The 21,289-nt window shown below is 37.0% G+C and overlaps 2 protein-coding genes across 2 annotated transcripts; one reads left to right on the top strand and one right to left on the bottom strand.

The window, feature by feature from the left end:
* Positions 1-3,802: 3,802 nt before the first annotated feature.
* On the bottom strand, positions 3,803-7,991 carry LOC125647731 (Golgi SNAP receptor complex member 2-like). The gene is made up of 3 exons (XM_048874529.2): positions 7,865-7,991; positions 7,472-7,776; positions 3,803-4,187 (listed from the first exon to the last, which is right to left on the bottom strand). The coding sequence occupies exons 2-3, from the start codon at positions 7,744-7,746 to the stop codon at positions 3,821-3,823; spliced, it is 642 nt and encodes a 213-aa protein (XP_048730486.1). The 5' UTR covers positions 7,747-7,776; positions 7,865-7,991; the 3' UTR covers positions 3,803-3,820.
* Positions 7,992-8,083: 92 nt separating this feature from the next.
* On the top strand, positions 8,084-19,101 carry LOC125647868 (schlafen-like protein 1). Its single transcript, XM_048874690.2, has 5 exons — positions 8,084-8,158; positions 11,125-11,866; positions 12,230-12,382; positions 12,587-12,729; positions 16,663-19,101. Exons 2-5 carry the CDS (start codon positions 11,167-11,169, stop codon positions 16,777-16,779), a joined length of 1,113 nt encoding a protein of 370 aa, XP_048730647.2. The 5' UTR covers positions 8,084-8,158; positions 11,125-11,166; the 3' UTR covers positions 16,780-19,101.
* The last annotated feature ends 2,188 nt before the right edge of the window (positions 19,102-21,289 follow it).

The following is a 21,289-nucleotide window of genomic DNA, read 5'->3' as shown; positions in this document are numbered from 1 at the left end:
AGATATTGAAAACATTTTGGCTGGAAAGGTACGCAAGTGGAACTGGGTTGGAAGGGATTGATTGACGAAAAGGTAAAGATAATGAACAGATCAATAATATGAAGAATATAAAAATTAAGAGCAGGGCAAACACAGACTCCAGATCTGGAGGTTATAAAATTTTTACTATATACTCAAACTCAGCCATGTTTGTTTTGAGTACAACTCTGAGCAAGCTCCAAGTATACTCGAAAAATCTTGAGCATGCATGTACTGCATTTGAGTACGAGAATGATTTTATAAAAGTTTTATATCCTTCACTTTAGAGTATGAGTATGATTTAGAGCACAGAGTTTGAGTCTGAAAACGTACTCAAAGTTTTATAACCTCCAGGCCAGGTGTTATGTTTGCAAATTATAATGACCATAGAATTTGCGAAATGCTGACTCTAAATGACATATTGAAACCTTTTTAACATCAACTTAACTGTCAGTACCCAACCTCAATTTAAATTGATCATAAGCAGAACATGCTCTCCCATATCGAATCAGTTAAGATTGATTGATTGTTTTGATGTTTTCCGCCACATTCAACAATTTTTCAGTTATCTGGTGGCGCCCAGTTTTTGTTGGTGGAAGAGAGAACCCAGGTACAATGTACCTGGGAAGAGACCACCGACCTTCCGAAAGTAAACTGGGAAACTTTCTCACTTACCGGCACGAGCGAGATTTGAACCCACGCCGACCAGAGGTGAGAGGCCATGTGATTTCGAGTGCGATGCTCTAACCACTCGGCCCCGAATCAGTTAAGACATAATATATAAACATGATGTGCAAGTGATCATCCTGTCATAAAGTTGAGTTGTTAGTTTGTCGATAACATTTATGATCAATAGACTCTGTGGTGTCTTTTATTTCAAGTCCACTGGGATATATCTATTGATGTACGAGTCTATCATGAATGAACATGTGTTTTGTCAATAGATAAAACATCATCAATATATCTAAATGTTAAGCTGAAGGCCACCACAAGAGATAATTTTTCTTCTCATTTAGGTTGATGGTTCTCTTTTCAAATGTACAGACCCAGGAGAAATTTAGACCTGGGTCCCCAGAATCAATCTGTGGAGACAGCTCTACCAACTATTTATAGCCATCCAGCAGTTGGTGATCAAACCTATAGTTATCCGTCACATTCCTCCCTCCAAACAATGTTTTTTAACCCCCAAAGCTCACAACAACACATAACCTCTGTTTTTAACGACATCATATCTGAAAGGCCTGTGATTCTCACTTTTAAGGAGGTACTCTACATCGTCATAATGGCTGACTTCCTTTTAAAACATGGATGAATATAAAAATATCAGCAATATTTGTCTATTCATTTAAAAAATTCTCGCCCAACTGAGTAGCTCAGTTGGTTAGCACGTTGACTGCCGAACTGTAGATGGTGAGTTTGAGTTCAGCAGGGTTTTTAAATTTTTCTCAGATTGCTTTCAACTAAAACTGTATTTTTTGACAATATAAAGTAAATTTGAAAGTTTTCAATTTCAAAATAATGTTGTACATATCCTCCACTTTTCATCCATATCAAATTTCTCTGGTGTAGCATACCGCCTTAAATGCCAAGCATTTGGTGAAGGAGCAATCCCTACCTATGTTTAAATTGTTTGATGTGCACGAGCAGGGCTTGAACTCACAACCTCATGGTTACAAAGCTAATGCTCTACCACTGAGCTACAGTGATTGTCTCTGTCATTTGGAACATCTTGAACATGTTAAAGGTCTCAATTATTCATTTTAAAAATGTCAAGAAAATAGATGAGAAATGTTCTCATAACTGGGAAAAATCTAATAAATTAACTTCCCAAGAAATTTGTTGAGTGTTCTGTGGTCAAATGTTACCTGAATACAGCTATGCCTTGTGATTGAGTAGTCTTTTAAGAAATAAATTTCATTTTTGAAACTACATGAGGGTATGAACATAATGAACAGTAATGTTTAACAATGGCATACTTCATGAGTACATTATAGCGCTTCATGAAAAGCATGCTGGCATGAAGCATTGCCGCTCATACCCACATGCATTTTAAATATAAAATTTATTTTTGATATTCATATTCTACTTCCAATTTCTGACTGAATTCCGAATTGTTAAAATAAACTTACTATATTCATCAGGATTTATAAATATCTTTTATATATTGTTCACAGCTACAGCACATTCATGAGGAAATGGCCATCATTACAATTGAATTGTAAAGATATCAAAGGCAAAAACATTGGAAATGTAAATATTCTTGAAAGTAAGTTTACCAAGCAGGCAAAGAATGTCCATAAAAATATTTTAAACTACTATTTTTGTAAAATAAGAGCTAGCTTGTCTGGTGACAATTAAATACTCTAGTCTGACCCTGTATAGCATCCTGATAGTCTGATTGCTATTTCTGCAAACACTTCAAAATAAGTTTCAGCTATCGCACACATTTTAAAATTTTATTTATTTTCACAAATGCTACAATAAATTTTCAACAAAAAAAATTGGAAAGAATACACCTCGATTCCAGATATACTAAACATTTACAGCAACCTTCATGTTTTATGTTAAAGTATATATATATTTCATTGAAAAAATACTTTTTCTTTTAAAAATCATTTTAAGTAATTTTCGCTCTAATCATTATGAAATTCAAAGCATTTACATGTATTAAAAAACATCTGGACATAAATTCTTTTAAGGATAGTAAAAGTTTTGACCAACAATTGCAAAGATATGACAATTGAAAAGCAAACATAATTTTTAGCTCTCCATTCTAAAATCTACCAGGTACAATCCTTTGTAAGAGTAGAATGGAAGTCTGCAGTGTTCTTGCAGTCATATTTTATGTAAGAGTGTACAGAAAAGAAATAATATGCCAAGACCATGCAGGAATTGTTGTTAATGGCATAAAAGTTATGATTTGATCTTGAATAATTTGATTATGATTAAGATAATTTACAAACATGGTTGTTTTTGAAGAATTATGTAGTGAAAAAATATAAGTTGACTCATTTATGGCATTATGCTATATTATTCAATAAACAGTGGAGTTTAGGGAAATCTTGTACAATACAGCAATGCATTTCTGCACTGGATTACAATCATACCTATATGCACTGAACTCGATCTTTGTATTTTTACTCAGAAACAATCTCCAGAGACACACACATTAAAGGTTAAAGGTCGAATAATCTCCAGTTTCCAGCTAAAATTGTAATACCCTGGTTGTCCAAAAAATTTCTAGACAAGCAATATTTTAAGCACTTCTTTAACTAGCTCTTTAACCAGCAAGGACATTTCAATATATGCAAAATTTCATCTGTTTTGATACACTATTCATTTTGATCATTACAGATAGAAGTATAAGAAAATGGAGCAAGGTACAACTGAAGTTACATTTTTGCCATCAAAATCTATGCTAGAATCCCCATTACATTTCTTTGAAAGAAAGTAACATTTGAACTTACTGAATGGCCTTTGACATTGTATTAAAATTTCAAATTGCTTGTGATTTGTTTTTGAACGGCCCCTGTGCATTTAAATTTGTTTGACTATAAATTACTAGTTACTCATTTACATCTAATATTCTTTCATCCATTGAAGAACTCTGTTTTCTGCTTTGGGAGTGGGGAAGGGGTGGTAATATATAACCACATCACTATTTTCTAACATTGTGAAAATAAAAAAAAATGTTTGACCAAAATTATAGTACATGTAGTCCAGAATCTGCTTCTGTACAGTACTAAACAAAATTAATGCTTTGTAAATAAATTTAAAAGACAACCAAAAATAACAAATTTAATCAAGAAAAGTATTTCCATATCAAAAACATGATTATTAAGGTTAGAATCATTCCACCATACAATATGAATTTATCCTGGACTGTTCTCCTTTCAATAAGTCTCATTACTGTATTTGACAATCCAAGCGTGTTCGCTAAATCTAAAATTTTCCTTTGTGCTCCCTTTAGTGTTATGCGTTGAGATCGTAAGTTTTCCAGGACTCCATGACCTGATGAAATCATGTTGTCCACCTCTCTGTTTGAGAAGGCTAGTCTGTCGTGGTGTTGAACTGCATGGTCAATCTGGATAGACGTGTCCTGGTCATTGGCTTCAAAGGTCCTTGACATTAGTTCTTCTCTATCTCGTTCCTGTTGCTCTAACATGTACCTATTTCAAGAAAAAGGAAATATAAACTGTCCATCAAAAGTATGAGGAAGATCCTCCACCCACAGAGTTTGTCTGATTCAGAATTATTTTGGCTGCAATTTGATGCAGAGTTATAGACAATGATGAAATAAATTCCAACCTAATGCTAAGAGAGTCGAGACAGAAAAAAAGGGTGAAAAAGATCTGAGGTGGAAAGAGAGTGAACTAGAGATACTCTTAAGTAAAATAAATTGTAATTGTAATTAAAAGATTTATATAGCGCCCAATCAACATTAGTTCTCTAAAGCCCTTTAAAAATGTGAGAGAAAAGATAATATAAAATTAAAGTGCACATACAAGTGAATAAAATATTCATAGCGTCAAAATTAAGATGCATAATTATTATTAATATATATTGCCTAATCTAATGATATAAATACCCTAATAACATATAAAACAATTTAAAACAACCTTTAGGAATAATTAAATACCCAGACAGGACATAAGTGTAATATTTATTAATTTTTTTTTGCAAAAAAATAAAAAAATAAAATGTAACAGCACTGTACATTGTAAGAACTGTAATGTAAGAGCACTAAGTATGTAAAAAAAAATCACAAATTAAAAGCTAATCTGAAAAGATGTGTTTCGAGGTCCGCTTAAAAACTAGACAGTGAAGTGTATTGTCTGAGTTTAAAAGGCAGAGAGTTCCAGAGACTCGATGCGGCCTTATTCAAACGTCAATCCCCATGTTTTCGTACATGTCCGAGGTACCTGTACCTGGAGAAGATGCAGAGATTTGGATCTTAGTGATCGTGTGGGATTGTATACTGTAAGGATGTCAAATGTCTATTAAGAATAAATAAAAATTCCTTTACTTTATATGTTTGTGATATCATTTTACTCCAAAAATGTTTAGACTAGCTGACAAGATGTATATATGTCCAGACTGACTTGCCACACAAAGGGGAAACAAACAAAAGTTTAAAATAGGACCAGGTGTGTTCAAGTTGACATGAGAACAGTTTCGTTCTTTCAGTTGATTGAAAAATATATTACAGTAGTCTAATCACTGCTGCGATAAACAACATGTAATGTCTTAGTATATATGTGCATTTACATGTTACTTCTGAACTCATCAAAATTTGTTGGGACTCTTCAAAATTTTCCAGAATTAACCATTAAAAAAAAAATCATGTGTTCAGGACTCATCCTACACCACCAGTACATAGTTCTAACCCTAGTATAGTTCTAACCCTAGTATAGTTCTAACCCTAGTATAGTTCTAACCCTAGTATAGTTCTAACCCTAGTATAGTTCTAACCCTAGTTTTTCTTCAGGAATTTTAGTAAATCGGGCCATTTAAGTCAGGGTTGGGCGGTTAAAACCACCCCCAGTTTTAACCAGTGGTTTTAACTGTCCCGGTCAATACTCCCCAAGGGTCGATACTGGTCAATTGTGATTTAAACTGTCCATTTCCCTATTTTTGTACATTTCTTGCAAAGATAAAGATAAATTAAGTCTTTTCATTATATGGATCAATTGTTGATTAATATTTTTCATTAGATAATCAAATGTAATTTCATAAGTTTAATATATTTAGTTTGCTGAAACTGACCGAAATATCTTCAGTACCTACCAGAGGGTCACAGTTCTATAGCATAGCTTGACGATTGGAGACAGACCTCTTAATTCATGTACCTGGACAGATTAAGAATAAAAGGTAGCTGGACATTACCTGAGCACAAGAAGCAGAGTTGACAGGTGTTAATAAGCATAGGCTAGGACCAGAGATGACCAGTGTGCCTGTTATTATGATGAAAATATCACCTACCCACCCCATCAAATGTTTATTCAACAGTTAAAATGAAGATTGATGAAACAATACTTATAGGTAGTTCAATCTTGTTAAACTAAGGAATTTGAACAGAAACTTTAACATCTTCCCCAATTCAACAGAGTCATTTGTACATTATTTATGTAATATTATGACATATGTATATTATAAACTGATGGATAGTGCATGTTATGAATTACAGAATTTACCATAATGGTCACTTAAACATTGAAAATAAATAACACAGACTATAATGACCAAATAATTTTCAATTGATCAGTATTAACCAGTATTGACCGGTTTTAACTAGTATTGACCACCAGCCCGGTCAATACTCATATTGACCACTTTTTAGCCAACCCTGATTTAAGTTATTTAGAATAAGTCCATGCTGACTTGGGCATCTGGTATGAATTTGACCTACACTAGGACCAAAATGATGAGGCCCCCTTCATGATACGATACATACTGCAATACTTATGCCACGATTCAATATTTCCAACTACGATACAATTTTAATAACACTGAAGAAACAAGATGTGTTTATGAAACACAAATGCCCCCGATAATGGCCAATTCCGAAGATGGCCATGGTCACAAGGGCAAATATCTTGGTACCAGTAGAAAGATCTTGTCAAAAGAAATGCTCATGTACAATATGAAAGCTCTAATATTTACCATTTAGAAGTTATGACCAATGTTAAAAAAAAAATTAAAAGGTCAAATGTCAAGGTCGAAAGGTTCAATACCCATGGAAAGGTCTTGTCACAAGGAATACTCATGTGAAATATCAAAGCTCTATCTCATACTGTTCAAAAGTTATTAGCAAGGTTAAAGTTTTCAAAAAGTAGGTCAAACTCCAAGGTCAAGGTCACGGGGTCAAAAATGTTGGTACCCACGGAAAGGTCTTGTCACAAGGAATACTCATGTGCAATATCAAAGCTCTATCACTTACTGTTCAAAAGTTATTAGCAAAGTTAAAGTTTCAGACAGAATGACAGACAGGACAAAAACAATATGCCCCCCCCCCCCCCCCCCCCCCCCCCCCCGATCTTGGGGGCATAAAAATTTATTTAATTACCAAGAATCAAAATCTTAATTTTAAAAGCAAAATGTTTTCAAACTGCCAAACGGCAAGATACCTGTTAGCTCTGAAGTTTAAACTGATAAAATTTATTATTATTTTCGTCAATCTCAAGGCAAACAACATTCTGAACTTTATTCAATGCTATTTTGTCCCTCAATCATGCAGGTAAAAATAATAAGTGCAGGCCGAGCCTGATGTATCTTACTGAACCCGTTTGTAATAAACGTATCAACATGAAAATTGAGGCAATGAATTAAACGATATTTCGGTGAATTGTTTCAGCCCTATCCTACACACCGACTTCACTTTCAAAAATTTAAAAGGGTATGATCTTTCGCTTCGAACAACCATAATGTGATACAATTCAAAGTCATTTAGCACCTTTTCTGCTGTAGTTGCCTTAGCCCAGCCTGAATATGTTGACAGTCATATTTCAGTTGGTCGACCCGCAGTTTTGCATTGGCTCTTCTTGTGGGTGGCTCCTTGTTGACTAGAATGGTAAGTCGTTCACAGTTGCTGACAATGATGTCAATTTTGGCTTGAATTTCATTCTCAAACAGGTGAACCCCATCTTTATCGGTATGTTTTGCCAACTTCCCCAGGTCCCCTTGTACCTCCTGAATAAGTTTGTTTGTGTTTGTATATAACGACTCCATCGAAGGAATGGTTTCTTACTTTCTATAGAACTAAACAAAATACAAGCAATGAATGTCAATCATTAATTTATGGAAATATTTCACAAAAATCGCAAAACTCTACGTGTCACCAACTTACAGCTGTCAGTACAAAATCCACTTCCGCTCTGACAGATGAAAGGTATCTCGTACTAAGACTAATTCTAATTTCTTAAGAACTGCATAAATGATTATTCAGCTAGGCCTACTGCAAATAAATCCACATTTTCTTATTGAAAACATTTTTAGATATATTTTAAGTATGAAGATGTTTTAAGATATACAGATCACGGAAATGACCGAATAGTTACGATTGCAGTTTTCGTTCATTCACCGCGCACCTGTTGTGTTTACATTGGACTTCCTTGTTTACGATGATAGAAGATTTAGTCTGGTGAGTAGCTTATATTTTTTGTTCCAACATGCTGTTGTCTCAAAATGAGACAACCTTTGTTTAAGTGTGTGTTGTATAGCTTTCGAGTGAAATGGGGTTAAAAGTAGATCGATCGTAGAATGTCTATAGATGGTCTGTAAACTTGGTTAGATTATTCTAACTAGATCAAAGAGAGAGAGAGGGTGGGGGGTGGGGGGGGGGGGGGGGGAGAGATCTTGAAAGTGGAAAGGGAAGAGGAAGTAAATCTAAGGTACGTGATGAGGAGGAAGAGAAATAAGATGCCCGAGAGGAAGGGGTGAGAAGAGGTAGGGGAATGGTATGATATCCCCCCCCTCCCCCTTGTTCATCCCTCTCATTAAATTAAAGCATATATAATACATGTAACTTTTGCTGTGCACTCCCACGGGCTCACACCCGTGATAAAAATGGATAGCCATGATCTGCTGCGATATATATCAGCCATATTACTACACTCACAATCCTTACACATCAGCCATATTACTACACTCACAATCCTTACACATCAGCCATATTACTACACTCACAATCCTTACACATCAGCCATATTACTACACTCACAATCCTTACACATCAGCCATATTACTACACTCACAATCCTTACCCATCAGCCATATTACTACACTCACAATCCTTACACATCAGCCATATTACTACACTCACAATCCTTACACATCAGCCATATTACTACACTCACAATCCTTACCCATCAGCCATATTACTACACTCACAATCCTTACACATCAGCCATATTAATTCCAGTGAACAGAGCAGGGATAGACCGTCACACTCCATGTACTTTACTTGTATCAATCCATTGCAGTTTTGCATCACAATCATTCAATCCCAGTGGAAGCTTAACCCTATAGACCTTTATAATTACCTATCACAAACGAATTATAAAACCATAACTAAATAATTTTTATAACAACGGAGAGTGTGATCAGCACTTGACTGGGTGACCGCTACACGGTACAATACGCTAATTACACAACTAATTATCGAGTTACTGATTATATAGAAGAATGAAAAAGGGAAATAATTCCTGTACAAAATATGAAAGTAGCTGCCTGCTTCACAACGCCAATCCCAGCTTTATGCATTTCCACATAAACTATAACACAATAATATATAATTAAAAAGCATACATCTCTAACAACACATAGACTTTCAACTAATCACTGTCCAAACTGCCCCCCTTGGTCTCCCTAATCATGAGCCCCTTCAACATATATTTTGACACCGGACTGTGTGGTGGACAACCTTCTTTGGCAATGTCTGAGTACCACACTCGCAAAACGAATCTTCGGGAACTTTTGTTTGTATTCCAACTTTGACTTTGCCTACCACTGTTGAAGTGGAAATGTCCGATTTTGATGCACACGTATATGGAGTTTCCTCTGTTGAACCACTGACAACCTGGAGAATCTTCTGGAGGGGTGGAAATGAAGGGCGTTAATCAGACTTCTTCTTTCTAGGATCGGTGGCCCTGGGCATGTTTTCTCAGCTTTAGCAGGAAACACGCCTATTAGTTCATACAAGCCCCCTGGTTCTGTTCCCAGATCTTCCTCTAGTCCGTGTCTGGCTTCTGCATGCTTCTCACTAGGGGATATGTGCGTCTCAAGATGCCTCTTTAAATTTCTTTCTCTTTTGGCTGCGTAATCGCACTCCATACACTCCTGTACCCTTTCGTCTCTCTTCTCTTTAGCACAAGCAATTACTCCATTCTTCCTAAGAAAGAAATCTTTTCCCACATAAAGTACACCAATGTCCTGTCATGGCAGTTGTAGTCTTTATATTCACCATCGCGTGCTAATCAGATTATCCCACTGATGCCATTAAATTTCATGTATTGTGCAAGAGGGTCACAGCCTGTGCACTCCCTCGGGCTCGCACCCGGGATAGAAATGGATAGCCATTATCTGCTGTGATAGGTATTTAAGGTGCAATACCGTCTACGAGTGAGATGCGAGTCTATACAATGCACTCAGGTGAATGCGCGAAGATAAAATACCGAGAAATTGACTCCCACTGCGCTAGAAGGCATTGACCAACACACTAACGCAATGTTCCAAGAACAAGCAGGGCGCACCACAGACTTGTTCAGACATAATAATAAGCAGAGATGTACCAGCACTACAGCCAGAAGTAAAGCAGGGATGACCGCACACTTAGCCTCTCGGGATTGGAGCAGGGACGAGCCAACACACTCACTTATGTGTACGTTCTCTGACATATAATGAAAATCCAAGTTTATTAAAATAATGACCAACCGGGGTAGGGCGGAACAACAGTCGAGGAACAAAGTTTTATTTGGGAATATATTGTGAAACAAATCTCAAAATGTTTTTCCTCAAGCGCAACAGGTTCAAATATGCAAACATCATTGTCGGGTAGGGCCACACTAGGGGATCGATTCAGTATCACTTGGGGATATATAGTAAAGAAAATCTTTGAAAATCTTCCCCTGAACTGCTAGGCTATGATTAGTATTATACTTTAAGGGAATGACACAACGATTATTGAAATACTATTGGTTGAACAAATCACGTGATTGAGCCTAAATGTGCCTCGGGACGTCATATATGACATCGCTTGGAGATCCTCGTCTACTTTCCATAAACTTTACATCAAGGTATACCGTGATTATTGTAACGTCACAATGCATCAAAGTCTAACTATCCAGTCTATCAGTTGTCCTCCTTTGAAATCTATAGATTATTAAATTATGGACTGGTTCTGGACTTCTGGTTCCCTTGTATGGTTTATCGTTGGAAATTTTGTCATCACAATATAAGTACATTCAATATCAATTTAGGCATTTTCTATGGACTTTTCCTAGCCTTTTACCATCAGTATAATGTTGAGAGTTTATTTGCTTAGAGATGGTCATTTGATCATCAACATAAAAAGAGACCTATTGATTTGATTATGTGCATTTCTTATAGATATGTCAAGACACCTGGTTGTGAAATGATCTAGAATACACCATGGAGGCGGTGAACAGCAGGGTGGTTTACCTAGGAAATCTTCGGAGTGATACAGGCTTGAGGAATCTCAAAGAGCACATCTTCAATTTGTTCAGAAACTACCTAGGCATTAAAGTTACCCAGGACGACATCTTTATACACACAAATCAAGGGAGAGGCTCCTGGTATGCTTTTATCAACTGTCATGAGGAACATCAGGCTGAATATGTCCTCGATCAGTTAGGAACCTGGGAGTCCCGAAGACACACTCACTTCAACTTTACTTCTATATGTGAAGGATCTCGGCCATTGATAGCTGATTACAAACGTGTAACGAAGCACAAAAACAAGAAAACCAAGAAAAAGAGGAGGAAGCCTAGAGACCATGATTCACCAGATATCACGGAACAATTTGATGAATATTATTCTGATGATTTCCCTCAAAATAATCTACAACAAAAAGATATTCAGCCTAGCTTACCGTCAATCAAAAGTGGGAGGAAGATACCAGGTTTAGGTTCTAAAAAGACAGCGGAGGGATCTGTGCATGACATATACTTAGATGGAGAGCAACTTGGCAATGAAACGAGAAATAAGGAATTCAAGAAAGGTGGTGGGGAATACGTAAAAAATGTTATGAAAAAACATGTTTCAAAGTATGTGTGTGCCTTCCTGAACAGCGGAGAAGAAGGAACTCTGTATCTTGGTGTAAATGACGATGGTAAGTATCTAAACTACGTAAACATCACAGCTTGATAAATTATTACTTCAATATAGGGCTCACGGCGGGTGTGACCGGTCAACAGGGGATGCTTACTCCTCCTAGGCACCTGATCCCACATCTGGTGTGTCCAGGGGTCCGTGTTTGCCCAACTATCTATTTTGTATTGCTTATAAGAGTTATGAGATTGATCACAGTTCGTTATCTTCACCTTGCATATAGCTACAAACATACACTATGATATGTAATGTATAATTAGGAATGGGACTTTAAAATCAAAGAGTAAAAGTATTGTCGAAGTTAATTTGTACATATCATGATATCAATACAATACACTAAATATGTATTGTTATGTTTCATTAGGCTGTGTTGAAGGTGTTTTGTGTCCACATACCAGAGAGGACGAAGTGAGGCTGGATATTGACGATGCAATAAAAACCATTAAACCTGCTGTGTTCCCTAAATATTATGATGTTGAATTTACACCTGTGTATTACAAATTAGGAGTCCCTAAAGGTATGATTCAAGATGCACATTCTGGATTACATTTCAAATACTTATGACTTCTACTTTTATTTTTCATCGATATTGAATATTTACATGATTTAAACGTTTCAGAGGACTATAAAGTAGTGGATATTGAATATTTACATGATTGAAACGTTTCAGAGGACTATGAAGTAGTGGATATTGAATATTTACATGATTTAAACGTTTCAGAGGACTATAAAGTAGTGGAAATAATAGTCTATGGTACTGGTGATATAGATAGGTTGTACGGTTCTCCCCATGGCGTGTTTTTAAGGAGGGATGGAGGGGTACAGACATTGAAATTCGAAGAAATACTAGAGTGGTCAGATCTGGTAAGTAGTGCAACATAGGAGCATTATGATTACAGTATACTAGTAAAATGAAACCCTACAAAAAATAAAAGTATAGTCAAACATTCAACAGAGGAATTTTGCACATTTGTCTGGGTAGCGCAGAGGTAGTGCTCTCGCTTCTCACCTCTGCGACCCGAGTTTGATCCACGTGATCGGCAGAGATTGTATGTGAAAGGGTATGGCGGTCGCCCACTCGGACACGTGGGTTTCCTCCGGGTACTCCGGTTTCCTCTCCCATAAATGACCCCTTAGCGCAAACATCCATGCATCAAAGGACCCCATTGGAAATAAACTTTCGAGCTTTCATGGGTTATCCTTGGTATTTATGTATGTAGGTTTGTATGTATTATCTACCGAATAAACATTTATTTATTTTCCTTTTCTGCTTGTTTTTTCTGACTTTTGAATCCCCATCACCATCACTATTCTTACTCTTTTCCTTCCTTGAATTTCCTTTTATCTACACTTTGCTCTGACCATTCTTCTTGAGATCTTCCACCCATTCTATTGTCAAGTAAAATACTCCAACCCTTTTCAATGGCCCTCTTACTATCCTTGCTTTGATCTTTCAGTCTCAGGTCCTCTTCCACTTCCCTTCATCCTTGCTTTTTCATTCCATTCTCCCAACTATTTACGTCTTAGATCTACCTTCCCTGGGTCCATTCCATCACACTATCCTTACTCTTTTATTTTTACTTGGCATCCAGGTTAAAATAAGTCCTCTGTACTACTTCCTTGTCGTAAGAGGCGACTAAATGGGGTGGTCCTTTGAATGAGGGCCCGTGTCACAGCAGGTGTGGCACGATAAAGATCCCTCCCTGCTCAAAGGCCGTAAACGTCAAGCATAGGTCTAAATTTTGAAGCCCCTTCACTGGCAATGGTGACGTCTCCGTATCAGTGAAAAATTGAGAGGGATGATATGAACAATATACAATCAATCCTACTTGGCTATCCTATTACCCACCATCCTTGCCCACAGATTGTGATGACTCAGTGGTTATATAGTTTGCTTCAGGACAGGGAGATGCGGGTTGAGACCCTGCTTGTACCTTGTCCACAGCAAACTTAACCTTTTCCACATCAAATCCAAGATGCATGAATAGGTAGTAAATATTCAACATTTAGAAGTTGTAAGTGTTTTGAATGAGACCTTAAAAACCAAGGTCTCTTGTGATGACAGTTGTTGGCATGGTGAAAACCCCATACTGCTACGCCCCTGAGTACTAAGTATAAGTCTAAATTTGTGGCACTTCACCCACAGCTGGTTACGTTTCAATTTGAACGATGAATTCTCAAAGGGACATAAAACAAACAAACACCATCCTTGCTTTTTTATTCCTACATGGGTTTCCTACCACCCATCATCCTTGCTCTATCGATATGGGCCTCCTACTATACCGTAATCTTTGCTCTCTCGATCCTTAGATATGGGCCTCCAAATATACCATAATCCTTGCTCTCTCAGTCCTTAGATATGGACCTCCTTCTACTCCATCCATGCTCTCATTCCTACATGGGACCTCTACTATCCATCATATTTACTTCATCGTCCATACACAAGTCTAATAAGAACTAGGTTGGTGGATAGTAAAATACCCATACAGGAATGATAGAGTGAGGAAAGTGGGTTGTAGGTGATGCAACAAGAATGAAAGTTTAATGTAATGAGTTGTTAATTCATGAGAAGCCTTTCTTTCGAGATCAAAGCATTGCTTTTGTTTATTTCTTGTAAATTTGACAGGACATTGCATACCTGTACCTATCAATAGTTAACAGTAGCTAAAAATTACGTACTTTAATATAATATAAGGTATGGTCTAATTTTTGTTACTGTAAATAACTGTACATGTGGGCATTGTGACATATGTCTAGGTACGAGGGCGAGTCCATAAGTAACCAGCATATCCCATTTCCGATTGACAGAGACGGTCACGATTTTCATGACTTGTTTCAATACATGTTTTATAACTGGATACAAAATTGCACGCTTATCGAGTCATTCTTTAATAAGATATTGAATGTTAAACATGGCTAGTGATGCAAAGGCATGTTTTTCATCTAAAGTTGAGTATTGTGCTATAATTCGGTACTTGTTTTTAAAAGGTAAAACAGGCAAGGAAATACACAGCGAGTTAGCCGATGTTTATGGGTCTTCTGCACCATCTTATGCCCAGGTTAAATTCTGGGTAGGGGAATTCAAACGGGATAGAACGTCTTTAGAAGATGAAGCCAGGTCTGAACGCTTACTGGATGCTACCGACGACGAAATGTGTAAGAAAGTTCGGGGTCTGATATACTCTGATAGGCGAATTCAGGTGGAAGAAATTAGGCATTTCACATGGTAGCGTTTCAACAATCTTACATGATCATTTAGGTATGCGCAAGCTAACAGCCCATTGGGGCCCCAAATCCCTTAGCGATGAACACATGGCAACCAGAACATCAGTATGCAGCACCTTGTTGAAGCGTTTCAGGTCAAAAGATGGTTTTCTTTTGCGTCTGGTGACTGTAAATGAGACTTGGGTTCATTATTATGAGCAAGAGAATAAAGCTCAGAGTCGTCAGTGGGTAGGGTCTGGGTCCCCGAGGTCAAAGAAGTTCAAGACGCAACTATCTGCTGGCAAGGTGATGGCCCAGAATTTTGGGACGCAAAAGGAGTTATTATGTTGGACGTTTTACCCAAGAGAAGTACAATAATTGGAGTGTACTATGCAAACTTGCTAGACCAGCAGAGAACCACCATCCATGAAAAACGCCGAGGTAAACTCTCTAAAGGTGTTTTGCTGCAACAGGACAGCGCGAGAGTCCACACTTGCAAAGTTGCAATGGATGCTGTCGAGCGGAACAGGTATGAATTAATACCACATCCTGCCTATTCGCCTGACCTAGCTCCTAGCAACTTCTTCCTATTCCCAAACTTGAAAAAAGATATCAGTGAACGTCATTTCTGGTCTGACGAAGACGTCGTGACGGCAGTTGAGGAGTGGGTTAATGGAAAGGACCCTGATTTTTTCATTTCTGGGCTGATGGCACTTGAACACCGTTGGTCTAAGTGCATCACACTAGAAGTAATTACATTGAAAATAAGAGGTGGATCCCAACCGAAAATAAGTTCGGCTGGTTACTTATTGACTCGCCCTCGTATGTCACAACTTTTGCTGAATCCGATATATTTATGTCCTTTAGAGTATTATGTACACTCACGAAGTCATGTTGAAGTACAGGTGTTATACAAAATGTTTTGATCTACATGCAGTAAAATATGTGTATAACGAAGTGCTTGGGAGAAATAATTATGTCTCCCCTTCCCAGAAGGGGGACATTTTGTTTTAGTGTGAATTCTTCTTCCGTTTCTCACACAAAGTTTGTCCGGTCCACAACTTTTTTGTCTTTAGACACAGACCTTTGATATTTGGTATATTGTTATATCATGATAAGACAGTGTGTCGCGTGTCATTTTTTATGACCCTTGACCTTTTATATAGAGGTCAAATAATAGACTGTTCAAGCATTGTCCGGACCGTAATCTTTTTTGTCTTTTGACATAGGCCTTTGTTATTTGGTATGTTGATAAGTTTGATTTATTATCATATGTTCACTACACTGTTCCTTGGTTGAAGCACACATATACATATAGACTAATGCTATGTACCATAACTCTTATTTTTCCACTTTAGAGATGATCCCTAAAGATGTTATAAAAACTGTGGGGAAAGGTTAGGGAGAAATTATGCAGTTTTAGTGTGCTAAAACAATTCTTCCTACTTTTGATTTGTTATAAACAAAATTCATTCATCCAATATTAATTTATACTACAGTGAATGAAATCACTTCATGAATTCATTATAAGCGTGTTTGCTGTAACCATGTTTTATTGTACTAGCAAATCTCAATTCATGACAATTTTTTCAGAAACATCAAAAACAAATCAGAAGACTGGAGGACAGATTGCAGAGACAGGAAGATTTATTTGAGAGAAAAACACAAGAGGAGAAAGACAAGAAATCCAAAGTGTGCGTGGTCATGTAGTGGCTGTGTTAAAATTGGTATGCCAGAGGAAAACAGGGTCTCAACTAAAACCTCATATATTTTCTGAAGCGTGTTTATTTCTTTAAAACTTGAAGTTTAACCATGTGCTATGTACACGCAACTCCAGATAGTCAGGGGAAAAAACCAAAAATATCAAAAATACAAAAATAGTGAAAATGACCAAAATGTTTACGTGTATGGGATCCTAGTTTGAGATTTAGAGACTGCTATTTTCAATCAAAGATTATTTTTCTAATTACTGTATGTATGAGGCTTCTTTGAAATAATTGAGACATTTTATGTTTTTCATTGTTTTTTACATCGTTGAAAATTGGCAGAATAATACAGAAATATAAAAATCAGAATTAGGTAAGTTATAAAATTCAATGTCACTTCCAGAACATTTGTTAAAATGGCATATAGGCAGGGGAATTCAGATCATAAAGCTGAATATAAACAAAATGACAAATAGGCAGGGGCATTCAGAGCATAAAACTGAGTATAAAAATACAAATGAATTGAAGCAGACTTAAAGGACACATATCTTGTTTTTAAAGTATACAAATTATATGCCTTTTGTCTTGCTTATGCTTATAGTAATTAATTAAGAAGATGGCGCATTTTTCAGTTCACACTGACGATAGGGTTATTTACACCATTCTGGTAAAAAATAGTATAAGTTGCTTAAAAATACAAGAACATTACAATGTATCTATTTATTTTCAAAGTTCTTAAAAAACTAAATCCCATCCATGCTATGCAATTTAACACAAAAACGAAATAACTTAATTCATTAACGTCTGTCTCAGAAAGACATGTATACATTCAAATAAAGAATGTGCTGGAGTAGACCAAGAGTGTTCAGGTGTCCAGCAATGCTTTATATGCCGTGCATTAGGAGTACGTCTGTTGAAAGATTAAGCTTTGTGACAACACTCGATATAATGGCAAACTTAAATGTGGATCATTTATATGAGATCCACTTATCCTAACATGATAAATGTTAGGTGGGTTATACTCAAAATGGAGTTACTTAGTGAATTAAATATAATGTATCATCAAAATGGCATCATGATAAGCTCGTCGGAGTGCCCCAGTTGATAACCTTACAGGAGTACCCCAGTTCACAGCATGCATAGCATCATGAAAACCCTGCTAATTTGATATCAGATGCACACAATGCCTAATCACTTACAGAATGCAAATGAATTGTTATTTTTACAATGATACCAACAATGTCTCAATAATTTCCAAACATGCGATTCTGGAGTCACATTTCTTAGAATATTTACTATCAAAATCTTTTTTACACCATAGGTAGTAATGTTTGAGTTAGATGTGCAATTCAAAAGTAGATTTACAATATACATATCCATTTAGTAGTTTCATATCATTATGCTCCTTTGTTAGCTGGCCTGTTTTTATATTCTTGTGAAACACATATTATTCCAAAGCTTCTACACGAGAAGAAAAGATTTTTTGCTGTGGCCTTCAACTTGACATTTAGGTATATCGACGTTTTATCAATTAACAATCATTTTCATTCTCGTGTCGATTCGATATATCCCTGTGAACTCGAGATAAATATACCACAGAGTTGTCCACATCTCCTTCGTACTTAGATATCTTATTGAAAATAAATAATAACGAAAACTAACAACTCAACGTTGTGGGAAAACTGGATGATTTTAAGGTTCTCCATCGTGAACTTCCCATATTTATGTTGCAATATCCCATTATCACCTATATATGGCGTTTATATCTCTCAACTGATTCGATACGAAAGCTCTTGTTCTGCGTATGATCATTTTTTAAATCGAGTCAGGCTAATAGCAAACAAGATGATGTTGCATGGGTTTCAACAGTCTCGTTCAAACTCAGCATTTCGTAATTTTTTTGGGTCGTTATAACAATCTATCATTGGGTCAAATGCTGTCTGACGTGTTTCATATCGATTGTTAGGTTGTTTTGACTAATCAAGACGTAGGGCTCACGGCGGTTGTGACCGGTCAACAGGTGATGCTTACTCCTCCTAGGCACCTGATCCCACCTTTCATTTACATTATCACTTCCCTTACGTAGCTTGAAAAATATAAAACGTACAATTTAAATCGTGACTTTTGGGGGGTAAGAATTCACCTTTGTACATTCAATACAACAAGGTAATGGTTTATCATTAGAGTGGCATTTTGAATTTGGTTTTATTTCCACATGTATTGCAATATAGAAATGTGTGTTTGGTAATCAGTATTGTGTGCTTTGATTGTCTGTGATAAATCTATTTTGTGGTTTTACACCAATAAATATATTTTTTGCAAATTGGATGGCATTAATTTTGTAACCTTCAGATGTAATTTCTCTTGGAAGTGTACAATACGTTCCTTAGATATTCTGACATACCTATTATACCTCTCTGTGTCAGGTAGCATATACGACCTCCTTTTTAATTCAAGATCTATCTACTGCACTGTTTCAGGCCTTTGACTTTTCCTTTATGCTCATTTTGTCTCTCATTTTGATCGCGCGAATTTAAACTGGTTAAAAATGTATATAATTCTCTATCACCCTAAAATGACGATAATGGGTGGTACAGTAAGTTTTTAATTGTTATCAGCTCTGCAGATTTCGAGATCACAGAATGTTTTACACTTTTCCCACTCTGTACAAAATTGTTACCACAAATTGTTCCACTATCAGCAACTTTTAAGGGCGATCTCGATTGCTTACACCTCTATAAACTCGGATGTTCAAAAGTTACATCGCATACTTGTAATGAAGTATATTTCGAGTTTAGTAAATTTTCAATATGTCTGACAAATGACAACAGAGTCGCCCACTTCTGCTTCATACTTGGGTATTTTATTGCTTAATTGAATATTGTTTTACGTCCCTCTCGAGAATATTTCAATCATATGGAGACGTCACCATTGCCGGTGAAGGGCTGCAAAATTTAGGCCTATGCTCGGCGCTTATGGCCATTGAGCAGGGAGGGATCTTTATCGTACCACACCTGCTGCGACACGGGACCTCAGTTTTTGCGATCTCATCCGAAGGACCGCCCCATTTAGTCGCTTCTTACGACAAGCAAGAGGGTACTGACGACATATTCTAACCCGGATCCCCACGGGAGTATTTTATTGAAAATAGATATGAACGGCAAACTAACAACTCCATCGTCAACTTCCCATATTCATGTATCAATATTTTATAATTAAATGCATATGGCATTTATATCTCTCAACTGATTCGATATACAAGAGCTTGTTTTACGTATGATCAATTTTAAATCGATTGTTTTGATGTTTTCCGCCACACTCAACAATTTTTCAGTTATATGGTGGCGCCCAGTTTTTTTTTATTGGTGGAAGAGAGAACCCAGATACAAGGTACATGTACCTGGGAAGAGACCACCGACCTTCTGAAAGTAAACTGGGAAACTTTCTCACTTACCGGCGCGAGCGGGATTCGAACCCGCGCCGACAGAGGTGAGAGGTCGTGTGATTTTGAGTGCAATGCTCTAACCACTCGGCCACGGAGGCCCCACAATTTTCAATCGAGACAGGCTACTGATAAACAAGTTAATGGTGCAGGGGTTTCAACAGTCTCGTTTAAAGTCAACATTTCGCAAATTTTATGGTCGTTATAACAATCTAGTTTGCCAGTACAACCTATCATTGGGTCAAATGCTGTTTGACTTGTATCATACTGATTATTAAGCCGTTCTTGGCACACTAATGCTGACTACAGATAACTCCGTTTACCTGATCAAGATATAGGGCTCATGGCGGATTTTAACCGGTCAACAGGGAATGCTTACTCCTTCTAGGCACCTGTGGTATTGTATATCCAGGGGTCCGTGTTTGCCCAGATCTCTATTTTGTATTTCTTATAGTACAATATGTAGTTACGAGATTGATAACTGTTCATTTTTTTCACTTTCATTAAACCTTCTTGTTTTCTCCTATGTTTTTTCTTCGACTGATTTCACGCCTGCTAATCGATCAATTGCATAACAAGATGTTATGTATAGAAATCAAAAGAGATCGATTTCCGTTTATGCAATCGATACCCAAATTTCACATGCACAGATGGTAAATTGTCAGGGTGGTGGAGCAGTACATTCAGCAGGAGACAATTGTCCGTATGGACTGGCCAGCGCGCTCGCCGGACTTGAACCCGATTGAGCATGTATGGAACATGCTGGAGGTTGCCCTTTCACGCCGTAGAGCACAACCCATGACTTTGGCAGAGCTCGGAAATGCCCTCGTGGAAGAGTGGAACAACCATCCGGGTGCTTATTGACAACATGGCTCGACGTTGTCAAGCCGTCATTGATGCAAGGGGAGGCCATACCCGGTATTGACACTTCATCGACTAAGTGTAATGATGGACTATCCCCAAAAACTGTGTAATTCTTTCTCTGGTTTGCTGTTAACTTTTTGTAATGAAATGCCTTTTGGTGTTGTTATCAGATTTCAAGCATTCCGTATTGATGAAAGTTCATGCTGTT

The sequence above is a fragment of the Ostrea edulis genome, chromosome 6 (assembly GCF_947568905.1).
Source record: "Ostrea edulis chromosome 6, xbOstEdul1.1, whole genome shotgun sequence".
In the NCBI taxonomy this organism is placed as follows: Eukaryota; Metazoa; Mollusca; class Bivalvia; order Ostreida; family Ostreidae; genus Ostrea; species Ostrea edulis.
This window is presented reverse-complemented; position numbering and strand designations above follow the sequence as displayed.